The 21835-nt window shown below is 50.0% G+C and overlaps 1 protein-coding gene and 1 non-coding gene across 2 annotated transcripts in view; one reads left to right on the forward strand and one right to left on the reverse strand.

Annotated features, from left to right (window-relative positions):
• Positions 1 to 21835, reverse strand: part of LOC101557814 (beta-galactosidase-1-like protein 3) — a 38670-nt gene that overhangs the window by 7492 nt on the left and 9343 nt on the right. The window contains exons 10-18 of the mRNA XM_055132163.1: positions 11775 to 11859; positions 10543 to 10680; positions 9247 to 9324; positions 8767 to 8873; positions 7510 to 7650; positions 7151 to 7222; positions 5957 to 6035; positions 5536 to 5623; positions 5200 to 5311 (exon numbers count right to left, since the gene is read on the reverse strand). Of these exons, the coding sequence (XP_054988138.1) occupies positions 5200 to 5311; positions 5536 to 5623; positions 5957 to 6035; positions 7151 to 7222; positions 7510 to 7650; positions 8767 to 8873; positions 9247 to 9324; positions 10543 to 10680; positions 11775 to 11859 (900 nt within the window). The remainder of the gene's footprint in view (positions 1 to 5199; positions 5312 to 5535; positions 5624 to 5956; positions 6036 to 7150; positions 7223 to 7509; positions 7651 to 8766; positions 8874 to 9246; positions 9325 to 10542; positions 10681 to 11774; positions 11860 to 21835) is intronic.
• LOC129403786 (U6 spliceosomal RNA) lies at positions 1355 to 1461 on the forward strand. The gene has a single exon (XR_008629447.1). It is a non-coding gene; the product is annotated as a U6 spliceosomal RNA (small nuclear RNA).

The raw sequence follows: 21835 nt of genomic DNA on the forward strand, positions 1-21835 counted from the left end.
CTTCAGGCTTCCTGACACTCCATAATTGCCTCTGTGCCTTTGGCCAGCCCCCAACAACTTGGGACCAAGTTTACCAAGAAATTAAATGGCCAAAAGTTAGGTATGTGGGAGCCACACCCACAAATCACCTGCGGCTCAGCTATACAAGCTCATTTATTGGTCTTATCTCAGAGACTCATTGATAACTCTCAAAAGAGACAAAAAGCCACAATTAATCTCAGACCCGCACATGACTGAACAGACTGGGGTAAATTGGAGGGGGATGGGTTGGCCTGTGCCTGCCCAAGCAGAGCCCCCAGTAGCCACTTTCTTCCACAATCCAAAATCACTGCCATGCCCCCAGTCTGACTCTACCATCTCAGGATGGACCTCACCAAGATATTATCTGCTGAAAACTCTGGTATGCGGGTTTTATGACTGAAATCTCCAGGCTTTCACGAAGTTGGGGTGGGCTATCTCCCCCCACTTCCCAATACACATGGAAGCACTGGCAGTCACCCCCACGAACTAGCTCCAGAACCACCTGTAAACTCTATTACTGGCCTTTCTTCAGAGACCCATAAATAAATCTCGAAAGAGATCAAAAGCCAGAGACACAGCAGCGAGTCCCAGAAGACATCACAGAACCTCAGATCTCTCCGGGCACCATACTGAGCCAATTTCACCGGGGCACCCCAGATGGAGCAGGTGCAGTCTCTCCGCCTACCCCAAATGGAATTCCAGAGACCAAGAGCTTCCACAAGCAAGGCCCAGGTATGCGAGTTCCAGGACTAAATCTCCATGCCACAGACACCGGGCTGTCCCTCTCTGGTTCCCTGCCTGCTTGTTGGCCTGACCTGACTGTCACACTCACAATGTGCCTCCAGGCGCCATTTTAGCGTACCAACAGCCCTGGTCCAAAGACACAGCAAAGAGTCCCAGAAGACACCATAGAACCAGAGATCTCTCCGAGCCCCATACAGAGCCAATTTCATTGAGGCACCCCAGATGGAGTAGGTGCAGTCTCCCCGCTTACTCCAGATGGAATCCCGGTGACCAAGAGCTTCCACAAGCAAGGCCCAGGTATGCGGGTTTCAGGACTAAATCTCCATGCCATGTGGCAGCAGAGGCGCTGGGCTGTCCCTCTCCGGCTCCCCCCCGCCCGCCCTCATTGCCCAATTGAATCCCAAAATGGATTAGTGCCCAACAGAAATGTCTCTGGAACCCAACCATTTACAATCTAGGATTCCAGAAGCGCGTGACTGCGGCACTCAAAATATTCAAAATGAACAATGAACAATAAATGATCCAGCATATGCCCCTGGTAGTCAGGCTTGAATGGTGGTGGGAAAATTCGAGCTAAACATAATGCCCAGTGCTTGTTTCGGCAGCACATATACTAAAATTGGAACGATACAGAGAAGATTAGCATGGCCCCTGCGCAAGGATGACACGCAAATTCGTGAAGCGTTCCATATTTTTAGAGATCAAAAGAGTGGGGTGGGGGGGAGATGGGATTGGGGGTGGGAGGGATACTGGGTTTATTGGTGGTGGAGAATGGGCACTGGTGGAGGGATGTGTTTGTGAACACTGTATGGGGGAAAAACAAGCTTGAAAATGTGTGAATCTGTATCTGTACCCTCATGGTGATTCACTAATTAAAGAATAAAATACATTAAAAAAATAATGCCCAAAAGTAGAGATAGAATTGGGTAAATTGCCTGCCATGGAGGCAAGGTGAGGACTGGGATTGGAGGGGGGGATACACTGGGGACACTGGTGGTGTTAAGTGTGCACTGGTGGAGGGATGGGTGTTCCATCATTATATGGCTGAATCTCGAACATGAAAGCTTGGTAACTGTATCTCACAGTGATCCAATAAAAAGAAAAAATAGAAAAGAAAAAAAAGTAATGTGGAATTCATGCCCAGTTCAATCAGCTTAATCAGTGTCTGAATAAATAGCAATACTCCTACATTAAAAAGGAAAGAAAAGAAAAGAAAAAGGAGAGTGTGGGAGGGCCCCATGATCTCCTTGGCCACTCTGCTTCTCTGAGGACACTGTGTACAGTAAGCAGCATTTCTACAGACAGAAAGCCCCCTGCAGACTCCCCAGAGCCAGCCAGCAGGACCCCACACACAAACCCCTGCTCTGTTCCTTCTTTGCCGAGGTCCACCCAGACTCTGCTCCTTTCCATTCCCAATGAGTCCCCATCTGGGACAAGAGGTTGGTCCAGCCTTCTCTCAAGGCCCAGCTGGCCCTGTCCCCAGCCAGTGTCACAGCTGTGGAACTGCAGCAGCCTTGTGCTTGCCGGGCACTGGTGACCTTGAATTCCCAGCTGCCACCCAGGCCCACTCAAACTTAATCCACAAGTGCCACCATATACAGGACCTAGGTTCTCTGTCATCACCCAGGGTCCCCCTAAACTCAGTGTCCAGCTGATTGTTTCTGAGGCTCACCAGAGCACAGTTGGAATCTGACATCTGTGACTAACCACAGATGCCTGCGTCTCTGCCTGAGTTTGCTCCAGCACAGACCCTGGAGTCCACCAGAAACAACAGGGATACAGAGAAATTCCCCCACACTGGTGGAGAAAGAAGATCATCTAGCAAAACCTCTGCATGCAGCAGAGCTGCTCAAGTAGCCCAAAGAGAACTTCAAGGCAAGGGTCCAAATGATGCTCACTGAGGATGGATCAGTGGAAGAGAACTTCCACAGAGAGAAGAAAGTAGGAAAGCCTGAGAAAAGTTCCAACAGTAGCAAAGAGCTAAAGACTGTAGCCTTCAAGCAATTAAATAAAATAAAATAAATACAGTATAGACCACAAGAGCTGAATGGGAGATGCTGAAAGTTGACTCAGTGGGCTCCAAGAAGTGTAAGTCACCTAAAAAGACGAGCAAAAAAAAGCAGGTGGGGGGCTGGAGCAATAGCACAGCGGGTAGGGCGTTTGCCTTGCACGCGGCTGATCTGGGTTCAATTCCCAGCATCCTATATAGTTCCCTGAGCACCGCCAGGAGTAATTCCTGAGTGCAGAGCCAGGAGGAACCCCTGTGCATCGCCAGGTGTGACCCAAAAAGGAAAAAAAAAAGCAGGCGGGGAAGAATTAAAAACAATGCTCAGAACTAGATGGCACGGCATCAGGCAGGACATTCATGTCAGAAGATTCCAGAAGAAGATGAGAAGGAGAAAGAAAGAGATAAAATTCTTACTGGAAATAATAGTTGAGAGCTCCCAGACTGAGAAAGGAGCGGGACACCCAAATTTAGGAAGCCCAAATTATTCCAGCAGGGTGACCCCATAGGAGAGACAGCACAGGGTTAAGGTGTTTGCCTTGCACATAGCCCACCCAGGATGGGTCCCTGGCATGGTTTGTGGTCTCCTGGGCCAGAGGTGACTCCTGAGCACAGAATCAGTTACCCCCACAAAAGAAAGCCCAAAATAAACACAAATGACAGAGATACAGAGGAATTGAAATGACAAAAATCAAATATAGTGAGAAAGGGCCGGAAATGTGGCACATAGCAAAGCCATGTTTTGCATATATGAGTCTTGAGTTCGATCTCAGTACCACCACAACAGAAAAAGATAATAGACAACTTCCTGCTGTTCTCCCTCCCCTCCTCCTTCTCTTTCTCCTCCTCTTCCTCCTTTTTTTTCCTCTTCTTATCTTTCTTTCTAAGGTGATAAAAATGTTTTGTAACTGGGAGATAGTACAATGGTAGGGATTCAATTCCTGTTGCCTTCATGGTCCCCAGGCATCATGGGGTGCAATCCTGGAGGCCCCTGAGCAACACTGGGTGTGGTCTTGGAGTCTCCCAATCCCTGCCCACCTGGCATCACTGGGCCCAAGTAGAATCACAGCCTCAGCCCTGGCATGGGCTAAGTTGATCCGGTGGGGTTCTATAACCTCCTCAGCACTGCTTGGATTCCCACCCAAGAAAATATATTAAAAATTTTAAAAATAATTTAAACTTAAAATATTTCAGGGCTAGAAAGATAATACAGTGAATAAGGTACCATCTTGCATATGGCAAGCCCCAGCACCACATGGTTGCCTGATGCCCACTGGGAGTAATCCTGAGCACAGAACCAGGAGTGAGCCCTGAGCACAGCTGGGAGTGACCCAAACCACACCATCTCCCCCCAAACATGATACATTTCAAATTATAGATCATCATCATCATCATTATCATCATCATCATCATTATCATTAACATCTCCATTAGTCCTAGCCCTGAGATTTTTTTCTTTGGGGTCCCACCCGGCGATGCACAGGGGTCACTCCTGGCTCTTCACTCAGGAATCACCCCTGGCGGTGCTCAGGGGACCATATGGGATGCTGGGAATCGAACCCGGGTCGGCCGCGTGCAAGGCAAACGCCCTCCCCGCTGTGCTATCGCTCCAGCCCCTAGCCCTGAGATTTTAGAGGCCTCTCTCTACTCGTCCTTCCCAAACTCCCCATGGTGTATTCATATGCAAAAACCGTAACAGGCTGGGTCTCCCCTGCCCCTGAAAGAGCCTCAAATGCAGCATTGTTGGGAAGGACGAGTTGGAAATTATAGATAAAATGGAAAAATTCCCAGAAAAAAAACAGATTTTATCAGAAATAACTTTTACAGAAACAGAAAATCCAAATAGTGCTTTAGCCTAGAAGTAATTTAATTCACACTTCAAACGATTCTACAGGGAGAGTGTAGGCCTCCGCGGTCACACTCAGACACTGCTGCGGTATGCCAGGGAGCAGCAGTGCTACCCCTCATCGTGTGTGAGGATCAAACACCGGAGCTTGAACCCCAAGGCGGAAGAAGTCTTTCGAGACACACTCTGTCCCTCTGAGCCACCACCCAGCCTAATCTACTCTTCTTTAAATAATGACAAACGAGGGGCTGGAGTGATAGCACAGCTGGTAGGGCATTTGCCTTGCAAGCGGCCGACCAGGTTCGATTCCCAGCATCCCATATGGTCCCCTGAGCACCGCCAGGAGTAATTCCTGAGTGCAGAGTCAGGAGTAACCCCTGTACATCACCGGGTGTGAGCCAAAAAGCAAATAATTATAATAATAATAATGACAAACGAGCACTGAGGTGGCTGGCAGGCTTGCTGTGTGTGAGGAAGAAGAGAAAAGAAGGCAGGAGGCGAGTTCGTCTTGGGGAACAGGACCCTCAGATCCCCCCTCCAGAGCAGATGGCCGGAACCCACCGAGAGAGGGCTGCCATCTTACCTGAAGGTCCAGAAAGGAGTCCCTGGGCGAAGAGCCAGCATGCAAGGTTCCCAGGTAGAAGGCAGGGCCCACATACTTCTTGGGGACAGACATCCAGGTGGCAGTCCGGAGCCTGAAAGAAAGGTTAAGCCTTGAGGGAGAGGGAAGCCCCTTTCCAGCCTCTCATCTAGGATAGACTCAGGGCTGGTTCCAAGCTCTCTGTCCCATTCCCAGAGAATGTTGGGGCTCTCAGTGTGTGTGTGTGTGTGTGCGTGTGTGTGTGTGTGTGTGTGTGTGTGTGTGTGTGTGTGTGTGTGTGTGTGCTGGGTGGTATGGGGTGCGTGGGTAGGAGCATACCTGTTAAAGAAGCTCTCTTTCATTTCCAGTGAGTAGATGGTGAAGCCCACCAGAGGCCGCTTATTCACCTTCACCGGCCCAATGATGCCTGTGGTGGGAGGGCAGACAGAGCCAGTGAGCTGAGACCAGTGTCTGGGACATGAAGGCCCGAAGGCCGTGGATGCCAGAGAAGGGCTCCTGCTGGCAGGAGCACACGTCAGCCCCACAGAGTCTATGCCAGGTCCCCCATGCAGTGCTGAAACTTTTGCTAGAGCTCCGCAGGATCCAACACACGTCCTGGCCCAGATGTCAGGGAGAAGGGGATTTGCAGCTGGTTCTAGCCACTGTTTCCCCCATGCCAGCCCTGCCCGCCATTGCCCCATAAGCCCCACACACCAAGCAGGTAGAAAGACCCCTGCGGTACCACAGGCTGAGTGCCCACCTTTCCGTTCAGTTAGAATTTTCCTGGAATAACTGACTCGTCCTTGGTTCTCCACCAGGATCCTGAGACGACGACAATCCTGCTGGGACAGAGATATTAGGGCCTTCTTGGACCCTAGAGGTTTGGATTCTAGTGCCCCCCTGCCATCTGTCCTCAAAATCCCAGGGGAGGGACAGGAAGACAATGACCCAATGACCAGAGAGAAGAGGAAGCTCAGGAGACTTACCTCCTTAAACTATCCCTCCCTCCTCAGACTATCCATCCCTCTTTCCTCAGACCCTCTCTCCTCAGACTCTCCCTCCTCTAACCCTCCCTCCTCAGACTACTCCTCCTCAGTCCATCCTTCTCACTCTTTCTCCTCAGTTGCTCCCTCCCATTTCAGATTATCTTTCCCTCCTTTCTCAAACTCTTCCTCCTCAGACTCTCTTTATCATTCTCCCTTCCTCCTCAGACTATCTCTTCTCAGTCCCTCCCTTGGTTCATCCCTCAGTCCCTACTCAGTCCCTTGCTCAGTCCCTCTCTCGGTCTCTCCCTCATCCCCCTCAGCATCCCCTCAATCCCTCCACACTCATTCTCTCCCTCAGTCCTTTCTCAGTGCCCACTCAATCCCTCCTCAGTCCCCCATCAGCCCCATATCCTCCCTCATCCCCCTCTCAGTATCCCCTCAGTCTCTCCCTCAGTCCCCCATCAGCCCCCAGCTCCCCTCAGTCCCTCTCTTAGAACCCCTCAGCCTCCCTCAGTCTCCTCTTTAGTCCACCTTCAGTCCCACTCAGTTCCTCTCTGTCCCTCAGTCCCTCTGTCAGCCCCTCCCTTAGTCCCTCAGTCCCTCCCTCAGTCTCCCCTCAGTCTCCTAGCCCCCTACTCAATCCTTCCTCAGTACTTCCTTCAGTGTCCCCTCAGTCCCTCTTCAGTACCTACTTTAGTACCCCCTCGCTCATCCACACTCAGCCCCCTTTTCCTGCAGCTCTGACTGAGGTGACGCCACCCTCTTGTGTCTGAGGATAGACTGTCCCAGGGCACCGGTTCGGGGCAAAGGGGTAGCAGGACCTTCTCCGGGCCCAGAGGCGGGTGTAGCTCTGCTTCCAGTCCTAAGGTCTTCATGCTGGGCCTTCCCTGAAGGAAGAGTCACACCCACATGCTGGGGGACACCAAGTGGAGTTTACATATAGCTCGGGGGACCCGAGTGCTGCGCACCTTGTGGTCCGGAAGCATCAACTCCTTGGCCCTATCGTGCAAGTCACCAATGTACGTCTGGTTCAGAAAAACCTGCGAGACAGGGGCTAGTGTCAGGCTGTCGGTCCAAAGGGGAGGGGAGGCCGGAGGCCAGGCTCAGGAGGCCCGACACTGAGCAGGACACGGGGTGCCTGGGCTCGCGTGTTGGCTGGAGGCAGGCCGAGAGGCCACAGCAGGCTGGAGCTGGGACAGAGCGGAAAGTGGCATCTCTGGGGTGACTTTACATGCCCGAAGCCTTGCACAGAGCACAGGTGGCAGGATACTTCCAAGCTGGGACGGTGACCACCCGGGCCAGCAGCAGAGGCCAAAGACTTCCTTACCTGTGCCACATCGTGAACCTCTGCCTCCAGCCAGCCTCCAGAGCAAATGGTCGTCTCATAGAGCGTGAACCCGAAGGCCTGGCCATTGCCGTTGTTGATGGGCAGGTTCTCCATGTTGATGGGGCCCTTGGACAGGACTGGCTGTGAGAGAAACAGGGCTCAGCCCCTTTGCCCCGAAGCCTCTCCCTCTGGGCTCTGCCTGCCAGTGCTCCCCTTTCCTCTCCTCTCCCTGGAAGGAGGTGGGAGCATGGTGGAGGGTGCAGCTGCTGAGGTGACAGTAAGGACAGCAGCATTCAGACCCGACTACATCCAGCAAAGACTCAGGCACCAGCCACAACCCTCATCACTGCCACCATTGCTCATCTCCAAGGAATCTATTTGCCAAGGAACTATTCGTGGGAACAGCGTCCTGCACATGGTTTTTCTCTCCCAGTGGCCCTGTCACATTCTTCACAGGTTTTCAGATGCAGCAAATTCACCCGGGCCTGGCTCTGCTTCCGGCGGCTTCCTGGAGCTCATGCTCACGGTGCCTTGGGGCTTTGCTATTGTCACATTCTCACTGATTTGTCCTTGGTTTGCAATATTCTGGGATCCCATGAGTTTCTCTTAACATATTTGCAGAGGTGACTGGAGCATGCCCACCACAGTGCCCCCCATCGCTACTTCTGTCTGCAGGACAGAACAGGCCTGGTGGTGCTTGGTAGCCCCAGGGCCACATGAGCCTGGCAGTACAGAGCTGCTCGGGTCTGGCTGTGCTCCTGGGGGTCATCAGGGACACACCTGGTACAGGCCGGGGACCCCTGTGCTCTGGGGAACCAAGTGGGGGCCTCACACATGTTAGGCATGTGCCTCCTGGGAGTTCTCCCCCAGCTCCATCACACTCTTTCTCGGAAGCACTGAGTGGGGGAAAGTCAGAGCAACATCCACATGGCGTCACCTTCTCCCTAATGTGGAGGGGAGAGCGGCCCCTGAGACCATCTGAGCTTTGTCCTCGACAGGGCAATCACCGCAGGACGCCTGTCCCACCGGGCCTGTGGCTGCATACAGAGGCTCATCGGAACTGGGAATGGGGGTCCCCTGTGGCCTCCACCTCCCATCACCCCCACAGTGCAGCCAGTGTGAGTGCAGGTGTCTGCCCCTCGAGTCTACATCTGGAGAAAACGCAGACCCCTGGGCTTCACCTCCCCATGGAGCCACCTTGAGGCCTATCCAGGCCTCACGGCACCCCAAGTTTCTGCTAGCCACCCCCAGACTCACCTTTTCCAAGTACGGGAGAACGTCCCATAGGGACAGGAAGAGGGAGGGCTTCACAGGCGGGTACCGGGCCTTAGCACTCTCCGCAGGTAAGGAGGGCAGAGAGAGCCCTGTAACTGACAGTTGGCAAGGGTGAGAAGCCTCGATTTCCGGCTTCCTGTTCCCAGGCACCCCAAACCCTCCTGGGGTTTCTCACAGAAACAGGGCGACGCCTCTCTGGCTGAGAGCACTGGGGGTCACTGGCCAGTGGCGGGCCAGGAGAGCTAATACAGGGGTTCGGGCGTGTCGGGAGCTAGCACATGGCTAGCTCTCCAGGACACAGGGTCTCCCGGCATCGCCTGCTGTGCCCCTGAAGGCCCCAAGCCCTCTGGACTGGGGTGACCCCTGTCAGTTGAGGATCTCCACAAGTGGCTCCAGGTCCCTGAACACTAATTGCAAGCAGTACCCTGGCCTCCCAAAACAAGCAGTGCGTAGCTGGAGTACCGAGAGTCCTGAAGAGTCTCCGGAAAGCGTAGTATTTTTCCGTGTAGTCCCCAGCCTCTGTCAGCACCGCGTCATAGTCTGCAAGACACGAGGCTGCTCAGGCCCCCACCCCCTCCACAGTGGGCCTGGCCCAGGGCCTTGGTGGGCTCCGCCAGCAGAGGCCAGGAGATGCTGCCTCCCTGTTCCTGAGACTGAGCACCCAGGGTTACTCAGGCTGGGTGTTGGGGAAATTAGGGTGATGGCGAACAGCGCCATGAGGGGCGTTCTCCTCAAACTTCTCAGCCTCAGAGGCTTCCTGACATCGTATGGTCCTTTTCTTAGTGGACTCCCTTCTTCCCTAACCTGGACTGCCCCAATAGAGCACTCCGGTGCTCAGGAAGCTTCCCCCAGGGATCCTGTTCCTGAGCTTTTCTTTTCCTTTTTTCTTTTTCTAGTTTTTTGCTTTGTTTGTATTGGGGCCCATACCAGTGGTGCTCTGCACTTAGGGATCACTCCTGGCAGTGCTCGGAGGGCCATATGGGATGCCAGGGATGGAACCCGAGTCAGCTGCATGAAAGGTAAACACCCTCCCTGCTGTACTATCACTCTGGCCCCGGGTTCCTCTTTTAGAGAGTTCCAGTAGAGAAGGCTGTGATGAGTGGAGCCTGGCTCCAGGTCATAGGCAGTCCTGGGGGCCAAAGAAACTACCAGTCAGTCACAGAAGAAAGGTAAATAGAGGAGTTTAAGAGACAAGGCAGCGGAGAGAGTGCTTGTCTTGCATGCAGCCGACATGAGTTTAATTCCCGGCACCCCATATGGTCCCCCCAGCCCCATCAGGAGTGGTCCCTGAGCACAGAGCCAGGAGTAAACCCTAAGTAAGTATCACCATGGTTAGCCCAAAAACCAAAAAAGGAAGGAGGGAAGGAAGGAAGGAAGGAAGGAAGGAAGGAAGGAAGGAAGGAAGGAAGGAAGGAAGGAAGGAAGGAAGGAGGGAGGAGGGAAGGGAGGAAGGAAGGAAGGAAGGAGGAAGGAAGGAAGGAAGGAAGGAAGGAAGGAAGGAAGGAAGGAAGGAAGGAAGGAAGGAAGGAAGGAAGGAAGGAAGGAAGGAAGGAAGGAAGGAAGGAAGGGGGAGGGAGGGAGGGAGGGAGGGAGGGAAGAGAAGGGAGGGAGGGAGGGAGGGAGGGAGGGAGGAAGGAAGGAGAAGGGAAGAGAGGGAGGAAAGATATGTAATGCTCAGCACAGGCTGTATGTCAGGAAGCCCAAGGAGACAAGAACATTCTTCAGCCCCACCGTGGGCAGCTCCACCACGACACTCACCGTAGCTGGTGACCACACTCTGGTGTGAAGAGGAGCTCACACCCCCATTCATGAACCCAAAGTTAGTTCCACCATGAAACATGTATGTATTGAAGGAGATGCCGTATTTGAGAAACTCAGTTGCAGCACATACAACATCTGCAGAGAAGGGGGATGAGAACACCGAGAAAATTAAAGATGAAGGCAGGGTTCTCTGGGGAAATCCTCTTTCTCAGCCCAGTCCCACAGTTAACTTCATTGTTTTATCTTTTAACTCCCACTAAAATTCTAACCCCAAAATGGGCGAAATCGAGCAAATTACTCGAGGAATCCAAGACTTATCAGTACCAAGAGTGTTCTGAAAAATTGTTTCTCCAAACCTCTGAGTATAACTTGACTCCAAGCCCCGTAAGCCTCACATGCTCGCGGGGTGTTATTTTGAAACCACACTCTTGCTGTGTGCCCTCCTTCCTGCCTTCTCTGGGGACACTTGCTCAGGGTCACTGCAACAGCCCCCACGTCTCTGCTCTTGATCTCGAGGCACAGAAACTCTCCTTTCATTGCTGCTTTGATATGTTTTCTTTCTTTCTGGAGGGGGAAGAGCCCACACTCCCTGGTGCTGAGGATCAACTGCAGGGCTCCTGCATGCCCTCCAGCCATCTCCCCTGCCCTTCTCATGGCTGTTCGAACAGGAGTGAGCATCTTTCTCGGGCTATCGTAGGAAGCCAGGTGGATGAGCTATCACTCGTTCAGCATGGCTCTACTCTTTCCTGCTTGCATGACCCTGAATATCAGTTTCTCTCCCCATGCTACTGTTCCCTTATCTGTTCATGAAAGTCTGAATTCCCATGACATCACTTATGTCACAAATTCCTAAGTGACATAAAATCTTAAGAAACTTGCCCTATAGAATGCCTGACATATAAAACAGAAAGCATGATTTTTGTAGTGGTGGTAGTGGTGGTGATAAGTAGAAACAATGGTGTGTTGCCGATGGTGGAGTTTTGTGTGCTGGGTTGGTGGTTCAGCATGACTGTGTGTTGTTGGTAGAGGTGGTTGGTGTGATGGCATACTGGAAGGGCAGACCCCGGGTCATTTGTGTCACTGACACCCCACAGCCCCCCGCAGTCCCACATGGCAGGGGTTGAGAGAGTAGTTGAGGCGGCCAGAGCTGAGTGATTAGCCCCGGAAAGTGTGAGGCCCCGTGAGCTGTGGCCACAGCAGCCAGGGCTGCAGCCCCACCACACACTTACCTCTGGCGTTTCGAGTGGCATGGTTGCCCCCCCAGGTGTCGAACCAGCCGACCCAGAATTCCATGACCAAAATGGGCATATCTGGCTGGGAACAAAGCACATGCATCACTAAGTCTGCAGCCAGAAAACAGTGAGAACGTGACACAGGGGTGGCAATCTGATGGCTCTCACCCTTCGCCTGCCTCCACCCAGCAGCTGTTCCCTCCCTCTGCCGCACCTGGGCCACCTGTGTGTCACCCACAGCACAGTCCGTCTGTCCTAAACCTGCTCCTTGCACCTTTCTAATCACTCCCTTCCAGGTCCCCCTCGGTAAGTCCCAGACTGGGGCGGAAGGAGCTGCTCTGGAAGCACCAAGGACAGGGCAAGCCCGCATTTCACTCTAAAAACATGTATCTTCTCATAAGCTGTTATAATAGTTCCCTGAGCTCAACGGGACCAGTACGGAGATCCCCCGCCCTACCCCCCTATCTCTGGCAACTCAGCAGTCATGCCCATAACCCACCTCTGGCTAGCGCCAAATAATCACGTCCAGATCACATGTCCTTCTCTCCCAAAAGGAAGCAACATGACGTTCGCCATAACCATGCCACCAGACCCCACCCCATGCCAGGCTGTTTCTGGAGGGAGGGGGGCTCTGGAGGGGGATGGGTGAGACCGCTCCCTGCCCCAAGGGACCCAGCCCCAGCAGCCGAAAACTTCGACAACTCAGCCGCCACCATGCTCAAGACCACTCTCCATTGCACGCAGCCGACCTGGGTTCGATTCCCAGCATCCCATATGGTCCCCTGAGCACCGCCAGGGGTGATTCCTGAGTGCAGAGCCAGGAGTAACCCCTGTGCATCGCCAGGTGCGACCCAAAAAGAAAAAAAAAAAAAGACCACTCTCCACATGCTTGGGCCGAGCCTCACCCACAAGTATATCTATTCCTGCACTGCGGCCACGTTCTTGGCTGTGTAATACTTCAAACCAAATACTCTACCCATACTCCAGGATTACTGCACCACGTTTGACAGGGTTCAAAATAGGAGGCAACCAATCTTAGAGAGAAATATACATTTTTTACACAAACACACACACACACACACACATATAAACACACAAGGCTCAACCTTTAACAAGAGATCATATTAGTGATCTCTTATAGAAGGGCTTTTGTAACTGATAAATTTCACTTTACTTTCACTTTACTTTCATTACAGTCAATATTTCAACACAAAACTCACTATTATTGAGTTACACAGGCGGGGTGAGGGGCTAGGGATGTGGGGGGCGGGATGGAGCTATACTGTGATTCTTGGTGGTGGAATATGTGCACTGGTGAAGGGATGAGTGTTCGAGCATTGTATAACTGAGACTTAAACCTGAAAACTTTGTAACTTTCCACATGGTGATTCAATAAATAAATAAATAAATAAATAAATAAATAAATAAAACAAGGGCTTAATGACCCCTTGGTAAAATACAACAATCCTCACTCTCTTCCCTCTAAGGATACTTTTTTCTAGCATTCTAAGCATATTTTCATAACAAACAATACAGAATACATTATTTCAGGTTCTGCTTTGGGGCAGGGATTGGGGTTTGGGATGTAAATATCCAAAATATGGTGGTGGAAAGGTGTAACGATGTTGGGATCGGTGTTTGAATATTAAATGTAATAAAATATTGTGAACTACTTTATAAAATAAAAACATTTTTTGGGGGGCTGGAGCAATAGCACAGCAGGTAGGTGTTTGCCTTGCAGGCGGCCGACCTGGGTTTGATTTCCAGCATCCCATATGGTCCCCTGAGCACTGCCATGGGTAATTCCTGAGTGCAGAGCCAGGAGTAACCCCTGTGCATCGCTGGGTGTGACCCAAAAAGAAAAAAAAAAAACAAAAACGTTTTTTTAAAAATTAAAAAAATAGTTTCCTGAACTATAATGAGTGTGAGGGGGCCCCCAAGTGGTCCTCGGGGGGCTGAGGGCTCCCCACTAATGATTCCCAGACACTGGGACAGAGGTGTCCCAGGTGAGCACAGGGCCCCAGGATCAGCTGCAGCTCGGGCCCCGCAGTGTCGGGGATCCCCAAGCTGTGGTGTTGGGGCCCAGGACCGCATCCCAGAATGCACCTGGTGCTGCTCATGGGCTCACGCGGGGCCAGGAATCTTACAGCTGTGCTCTCTCCTGACATTTTTTTAAAACCCATCATTGAAGCTGGGAGGTAGCGAGAGGGCTCAAGCTCACACCTGGTACATGTGGGTCTGGGGGCTCAATCCTAGACACTCTACAGCCTCTTGAGACTCACTGAAATAAGATAATAAAAGCATAAGTTTAGCCTAGGAGGCCCCCAAAACAAACAAAAAGAAAACTCAAAACACTTCTTAAGAAGCATTTACCCTTGCCCTAAATGGAAGGAAATTAAAGGCTATTTACTTACACATAACGTTATCTATAATGTTCTCTACTCTTTGTTCTCTCCTTTTGTAACGGTTAGTAAGATGCTGGGACTCCTGAACACCTTAGCAATTTACATTCCCTCAGACTTTCTTCAGTCTAACTCACTCCTGACTGAGCTGTTTCTGTGACTCACATTTTCTATGTAACTAGCTTATACTATTTCTAGGAAATTTCCTCAACTTGACCTTCCACCTCTGAGGTTTAATTTTTGCTTTCATTTTTTTGTTTTGTTTCGTTTTGGAGCCCCACCTGGCAGTGCTCAGGGGTGACTCCTGGCTCTGTACTCCGGAATCACTCCTGGCAGGCTCAGGGGACCGTATGTGGTGCTGGGGATCAAACCCAAGCTGGCCGCATATGAAGCAAGCACTGTACTTGCTGGTCTGTCACTTTCAAGTACAGACTGTCACATCAGAAAGGTCTTTTTGATTCTGTGATCATCTTTTTTCTCCTAATGTCACACTCCTATCTCATGCAAGTCTCATCTCAAAGATGTCCCTACGCATAGTAATGAATATTTTGTAGTACATTCTATTTTCTGCATTAACTCCATGTTCCCTGATTCCAATTCTTTTGTTTGTAATTTAATTATCTTTGCTTTGGGAATAAATACAAGCAAACCACAGATCTAGAGCACACAGGGAAAAGCCAAACAAAATTCAAATTGGAATTCCAGACTGAGAAAATGGGACCACAGGAGGAATGCCTAAGAGGTGCACACTGAGAACACACAAACTTCAGGACACACTGCAAGAAGAATGAATAGAGGCTAGTCCCAGTCAGACTCTAGTCCAGTGGCAGGAACCTGAATACAAAGGCAATAGTGATCAGTGACAGACAAGGGATAAGACTGGGGGAGAATATCCTAAGGCACTGGGGGAGCCGGTGGGCTATATGTGAAAGAAAACAACTTCCAAATTTCAATTCCAGCCAGTTAAGACACAAGTTTTTAAAACTGGTCTTTGCCATTCCTCAAAACATTAGAAATTGAGCTCCCATTTGACCCAGCAATACTACTTGTGGGAATATACCCTAGGGGCCCAAAAACACACAGCAGAAACATCATCTGCACTCCTACGTTCATTGCAGCACTGTTCACAAAATGAATAAAGAAACTATGGCACCTCTACACAATGGAATACTACACATTAAGAAAAATGTAAGTAAGCTGTTAAGTAAAATGAAGTCATGAAATTTGCCTATAAATGGATTGACATGGAGAGTATCATGCTGAGTGAAATTAATCAGAAGGAGAGGGACAGAGATGGAATGACTTCATTCATTTGAGGTTTATAAAAAAAATAGAGTAGAAGACTACTATCCAAGGCCTGTGAAAACAGGGGCTGGGATTACTGGTCAAGGGTTGGAATCTACCACGAGTGTGTGTGGAGTGGAGGCTAGGTAAGATAGAGAAGGGACTAATATGACAATAACTGTTGGAAATGATCATGCTGGACAAGAACTGAGTGTTAAAAGTAGGTAAATGGATGTTACTGTATGACTGAAATCCAATCATGAACAGCTTTGTAAAAAATAATAATAAAATTGGGGCTGGAGCGAGAGCACAGCAGGTAGGGCGTTTGCCTTGCACGCGGCCGACCCGGGTTCGATTCCCAGCATCCCATATGATCCCCTGAGCATTGCCAGGAGAAATTCCTGAGTGCAGAGCCAGGAGTAACCCCTGTGCACCGCCAGGTGTGACCCAAAAAGCAAAATAATAATAATAATAATAAATACTTTTAAAAAAGAAATAAATGTAGAAAATGAAAAAAGAAAGATGCACAAAGGTAATATTTCTTTGTTTGCCATCTAGCTCAACCAAGATAGCTTCTCCATAAGACAAAACTGAGACAGAGATAAAGAGTAGTAGGAAAGCAGTCTGTTTTGCATTTTAAAAATTTCTCATAAGTTATTTTTGCTCTGCTACAAATTAAGACGCCTTGTGAAATTGGTTTATGATTTTTATATTGAAACACTGTTTATTAAAATATATTGAAAATGGTCTTTGAAATAAAAAAAAGTAGATAAAGGGATATACGCAATAACCTTTCAGTATCTGTATTGGAAACCAGTGTGTCCTAAAGGAGAAAGAGATGGGGAGGGGGGAGGAATGCCTGCCTTAGAGGCAGGCTGGGGTGGAGGATGTGATGGGAGGGAAACTGAGGACATTGGTGCTGGGAAAGGTACACTGGTGGAGGGACTGGTGTTGGAACCCTGTATGACTGAAACCTAATCATGAACAGCTTTATAACAGTCTCTCTCACGGTGAGTCAATAAAAAATTACATTTTATAAAGAGACCATACATAGAGACTCACAAATGAGTCTTGGAAGAAAGCAGCTCACCTCAGACCTGTTTCCCCATCCGGCGCCTGGCTGACTTTACCAGGGCATCTTAGAGGGGGCTAGGTGTGTTCCTCCACCTGCCCTAAATGAACCCGTGAAGCCGCAAACCTCCAGAACCCAATCGCCACCATGCTCACGCCAACCTTTACAGGGCTCTTCCCAAGCCCCCACCCCCCGCCACACATGAGAATGAATACACTTAAAAACCCAGGTATGTGGGACTAGTGACTAAAAGCTCTAGGCTTCTTGGACTCGAGGATGGGCAACCTCTCTTCATCCCCCCTCCTTTCTGTTTTTCTGGCAGTCATGTTCACAAACTGCCTCTGCATACTATTTTTTTTCTTTTTGAGTCACACCCAGCGATGCTCAGGGGATACTCCTGGCCTTGCACTCAGGAATTATTCCTGGCGGTGCTTGGGGGACCATATGGGATGCCGGGGATCGAACCCGGGTCGGCCGCGTGCAAGGCAAACGCCCTACCCGCTGTGCTATCGCTCCGACCCCCTGCACACTCTTTAAGCGCATTAATGGCCATGATTTAGAGACTCACAAATGAATCTCAGAAGAAAGCAGCACAAGTCAGAGATGCTCTGGACTCCAAATATTTAAAAATTTTAGAATTCCAGGAGTGCATGGCCACAAAAGTGTCCATGAGACATCTCATACTATTCATAACAACCAATACAAAATAAATAATTTAGCACCTGCCTATGGGGAAGGAAGGGTGTGAAAATTCAAAATAATGGTGGTGGGATTGGTGTTGAAATATTGAATGTAAAAAAATACTGTGAACAACTTTATGAAAATAAAATTTTAAAATTTAAAAAGATAAATTAAAGAGAAAAAGTGTAAAAAAGGAACATAGACAATAAAAGCATGATATACAGTTCCAAAATATGGGGTTTGCAATAACCAGTTATAGGTAATGGAATTTCATATTATACTGCAAGCAGGGGATAAAAGGAATATTTGTAACAGAACAAATAGGGGTTTGCGTGGATGTGTGGGGGGAAGAGGAAGGGACTTTGGGGGCACACCTGGTGGTGCTCAGGGCTTATTCGTGGCTCTGTTCTTGGGATCACTCCCAGCGGGTTCAGGGGACCACATGGGATACCGGGGATCAAATCTGTGTGGGCAGCATGAAAGGCAAGTGCCCTCCCTGCTGTACTATCTCTCCAGCCCAAGAATAGTTCTTTAAACGATGAATATTTGGCTCAGTATAAATGAGCACTGCAATAAGCAATACTTTTTAAACTTTCAAATAAAGTAGAAAAAGAGCATGTCTGAGGGAATCATGGGTCACAGCTGCATGTTCCAGTCGGATACAGAGCTGTTACTGGCCCTGGCTGCAGAAGGCCAGACGCAGACATGCGTTGCCTGGTGAGGGGACACGGTCTGAGAGATGCATCAAAGGCACGGCTGCAGAAACGCATCTGGAGCACTCACAGATCAGCACTGAGGACACTGCACAGACCAGCACTGAGCATGTCATACAGACCTGAGCTCAGTCGCCTTCACGCTCACGGCATCACCGTCTGGGCCACCATCATACAGGTGGTGTATGATGGGGCACAGCACAGCACTCAGGCTGAAATGTCAAGGCTTTAAAAAACATAAGGGCTGAGGAGATAAGGGTGAGTAGGATGCTAGCATTGTGTACGGCCAACCCAGGTTCAAGCCCCAGCACCAAACAGGGTCCCCGAGTGCCACGAGGAGGGATCCTTGAGCACAGAGCCAAGAGCAAGCTCTGAGCTCAATTAGGAGTGGTTCAAAATACGAAAAGAAAAAACAGTTAACTGATTTCTGTTTATAAGAGACATCTAAAAATTGCAGTGAAAAGTTAAATTAAAAGAATGGTGTAAAAGTGATATATGACAAAGAAATCAATAACAGACAAACTGCCCTTGAGCTGAGAATCAATAATACTACACAAGGTAAAAAGAAACAAACCAAGAAATCAAAAACAAAAGACATGGGCCAGAGAGAGAGTACAGCAGGGAGGGTGCTTGTTTTGCACCCCCAATGTCAGTTCAATCTCTGGGGCCCCATATGGTCCCTGCCAGGAGTAATTCCTGAATGCAGAGCAAGGAGTAACCTCTGAGCATCACTGGGTGTGGCTTTAAAACAGACACACAAACAAATCCTTGGGAGAGGGTGGGGCTAAGACTTTAGTGTTTTATGGCATTTAAACCTTAGTGCTACAGTTTAATTATACTGTTATTGTTTTATATCACTTCATAGTGATCAGAAAGCAAACACCTATACTATATACACAAAAGAGAGAAAGAAAGTAATCGCTAGCAAAACACTATTGAAAAATCATCAAAGCAGCAAGGAAGACAACTGGAAGGAGGAGCAAAAGACTCACCAAAAACAGTGAACAAAATAGCAACAAATCATACTAAACTAACAATTGTTTTTGTTTTTGTGCCATACCTGGTGGTGCTCAGGAGTTACTCCTAACAGTGCTTGGGGGACCATATGGAATGCTAGGGATCAAACTCAGGTTGACTGCCTACAAGGTAAGGGCCTTGCCCACTATGCTATAGCTCCAATTCCACTATTAATTATTATTATTATTATTATTATTTGCTTCTTGGGTCACACCTGGCAATGCACAGGTGTTACTCCTGGCCCATGCACTCAGGAATTACTCCTAGCGGTGCTTGGTGCTCGGGGGATGCTGGGGATCGAACCCGGGTCAGCCACATGCAAAGCAAATGCCCTACCTGCTGTGCTATCACTTCAGCCCCACTGTTAATATTTTCAACAACCGGGGTTCGATTCCTCCGTCCCTCTTGGAGAGCCCAGCAAGCTACTGAGAATATCCCACCCGCACGGCAGAGCCTGGCAGGCTCCCCGTGGCATATTCGATATGCCAAAAACAGAAACAACAGGTCTCACAATGGAGACGTTACTGGTGCCCGCTCGAGCAAATCAGTGAACAATGGTAGGACAGTGTTACAGTGATTTAGGGGAAGAATATTAGAGAGAAGAGCTATCTGGATGGCAGCCATCAGCTCGAGCAGGGGGTCTACAGGGTGGAAGACAGAGAGTGGATATGGAAGAAAGCAAAGTGCCCGCCAACACATGGTTTACAACACAGGTGAAATTAGGGCTGTGTGCCATGGAGGGCTGCTCAGAGCTGATCAGGACAGGGAATGAGCTCTTCCCGGAGGCCTCCGGAGGGAACAGTCTTCCTGGCACCAACTTCAGCGACACCGACTCTGGGTAAAGGTCCCAGACCACAAGAGCAAATGCGTGACTTCTAAATGTACCAAGTTTGTGATCATCTGCTACAGCCAGTCCTTAACCCTTTGTAAGCTATGTGCTGATAGATACTTAACAGCCAGTACCTTCCAGTTCCTAGTATTCACTTTTTGCATCTGGAGTAAAATAGTTTCATTAAGGAAATAGGAGAGAAAGGAAGACCAGGGAGAGAAAGAGAGACACACAGGACACCTTAGAGGAGCAAACTGATGAACAACGGGACAACAGTGCTGCAATGTGACTGAATAAACAACAAAGATAAACAGACAAATCTCTGGCTCACTTCACTCAGTAAAGGAGAGGGGACCCACATAAGAAAAAAACTGGAAACAAAGTGGTTGCATTATAACTGGCACCAAACAAAATATGAAGAAAAGTCAGAAATGACTATGAACAATGGCAGTCCACACGTTGACAAGACATGAAGAAAGAGCGAACCATGAAGGGAGAGAGAAGCTGAAACTTCTGAGCCCGAGCTCAGGGTCATCTAGAGAGTCTCACAGAGAGTTCTAGAGCACAGTGAAAGGATGGACACTGTGTCCTCAAAGTTACTCCCCAGATCAGACACGATGTTTGTGTGAGGCCAGTCTCACCCTGACCCCACTAGACAAGGGTCCCGGAAGCAAACTATAAACCAGTATCCCCAACAGCATAACTGTGGACATACCCAACAGAACACTCCCCAAGAAGCACGTGACTTTGGCGAGAGGGAAGTGGCCGTGGCTGCACGGCTGGCCAACATCTCCACATCAGTCAGCACGATCCACACCAGGACGAAAGGAAGGATAGAAATCCTACATCTCAGTGATCCATGCAACAAACCTTCCCAAGATTCATTCTCCATTCACGATTGAAAACTCTGCACTGCCTGTGCCCAGAGGGAACATGTTGACTAGAACCGAGATTGTGAGGGACAAACTCCCCACCTCCGTCATACTCCCGGGGGGGCTCGAAAACCTTTCTCTGAAGATCAGGAACAGGAGGAGGAAACCCGTCTCACCACCTTTGTCACATTTTCATTTATCCTAATTTTGGGACTATCAGCCAGAACAATTACGCAAGGAGTAGAAACAAACAGTATCCAAATTAGAAAAGGAAGCATGAACCGGCACCCAGGCCCCCGGCCCCAGCAAGGCAGACACCCACGTGACCTCAGGCGCTACCCTCTCGGCCCAGCATCCAGGCAACAGATGCCTCCAGCAGGCAGGTGGGGCTCTGCGCGTCTCCGGAGCGTGCGCTATGGACACCCCTGCACGCTCTGCTCCTCGCCTGAGTAGAAACAGGCAGCAGGGGCCCAGGGACGGCGCCCGGGGCTGGTGCTCAGGCTTTGCATGCAGGAGTACCGGGTTCAAACCCTAACACCCTATGGTTCTCTGAGCAACCCCGAGTTCTGAGTCAAGTCTCCGGAATGGCAGGGTGTGACCCCAAACCAAACTGAACTGGCAGCACCTGGTGGGTAGTGAGGGAGAAGAAAGGCTGCTGGGGCTCAGGAAGGGTGGTGGCTGCGGGGCAACGGTGTCTCCACAGGTTTCCGCGAGCCCCCCCCTGCCCCACGGCCGGGGGAGGGCTGCGCTACCAGGGCGCTGTTCGGTGCGATGCTTCTGAGCGCCGGGAACCTGTCTCTCCAAATGTTCTCCCAAAGAGGTGGTGGGTTTCTGGAATCATCCCCCGTTCACAACAAACGGCGATGGGGCAGGAGAATGACAGGACAAGATTTGCTCCGGAACGGGCCAGCGCGGACGAGCCGGTCTGGGACACACACAAAGCCCAGAGCACCGCGCTCTGACGGAGCATCAGGGGCTCGATTTGGTTTTGGTTTTGGCCCACACCCAGCAGTGCTCAAGGCTTACTCCTGGCTCTGTGCTCAGGGATCACCCCTGGCGGGGCCCAGGGGGACCATATGGGATGCTGGGGATTTAACTCAGGTCTGCTGCATGTAAAGCAAGCACCCTAGGCTGTACTATCGCTCTGGTCCCAAAGTGCTCAATTTTGTTTATTTGGTTTTTTTCTTT

This window comes from Sorex araneus, chromosome 3 (genome assembly GCF_027595985.1).
Source record: "Sorex araneus isolate mSorAra2 chromosome 3, mSorAra2.pri, whole genome shotgun sequence".
NCBI lineage: Eukaryota > Metazoa > Chordata > Mammalia > Eulipotyphla > Soricidae > Sorex > Sorex araneus.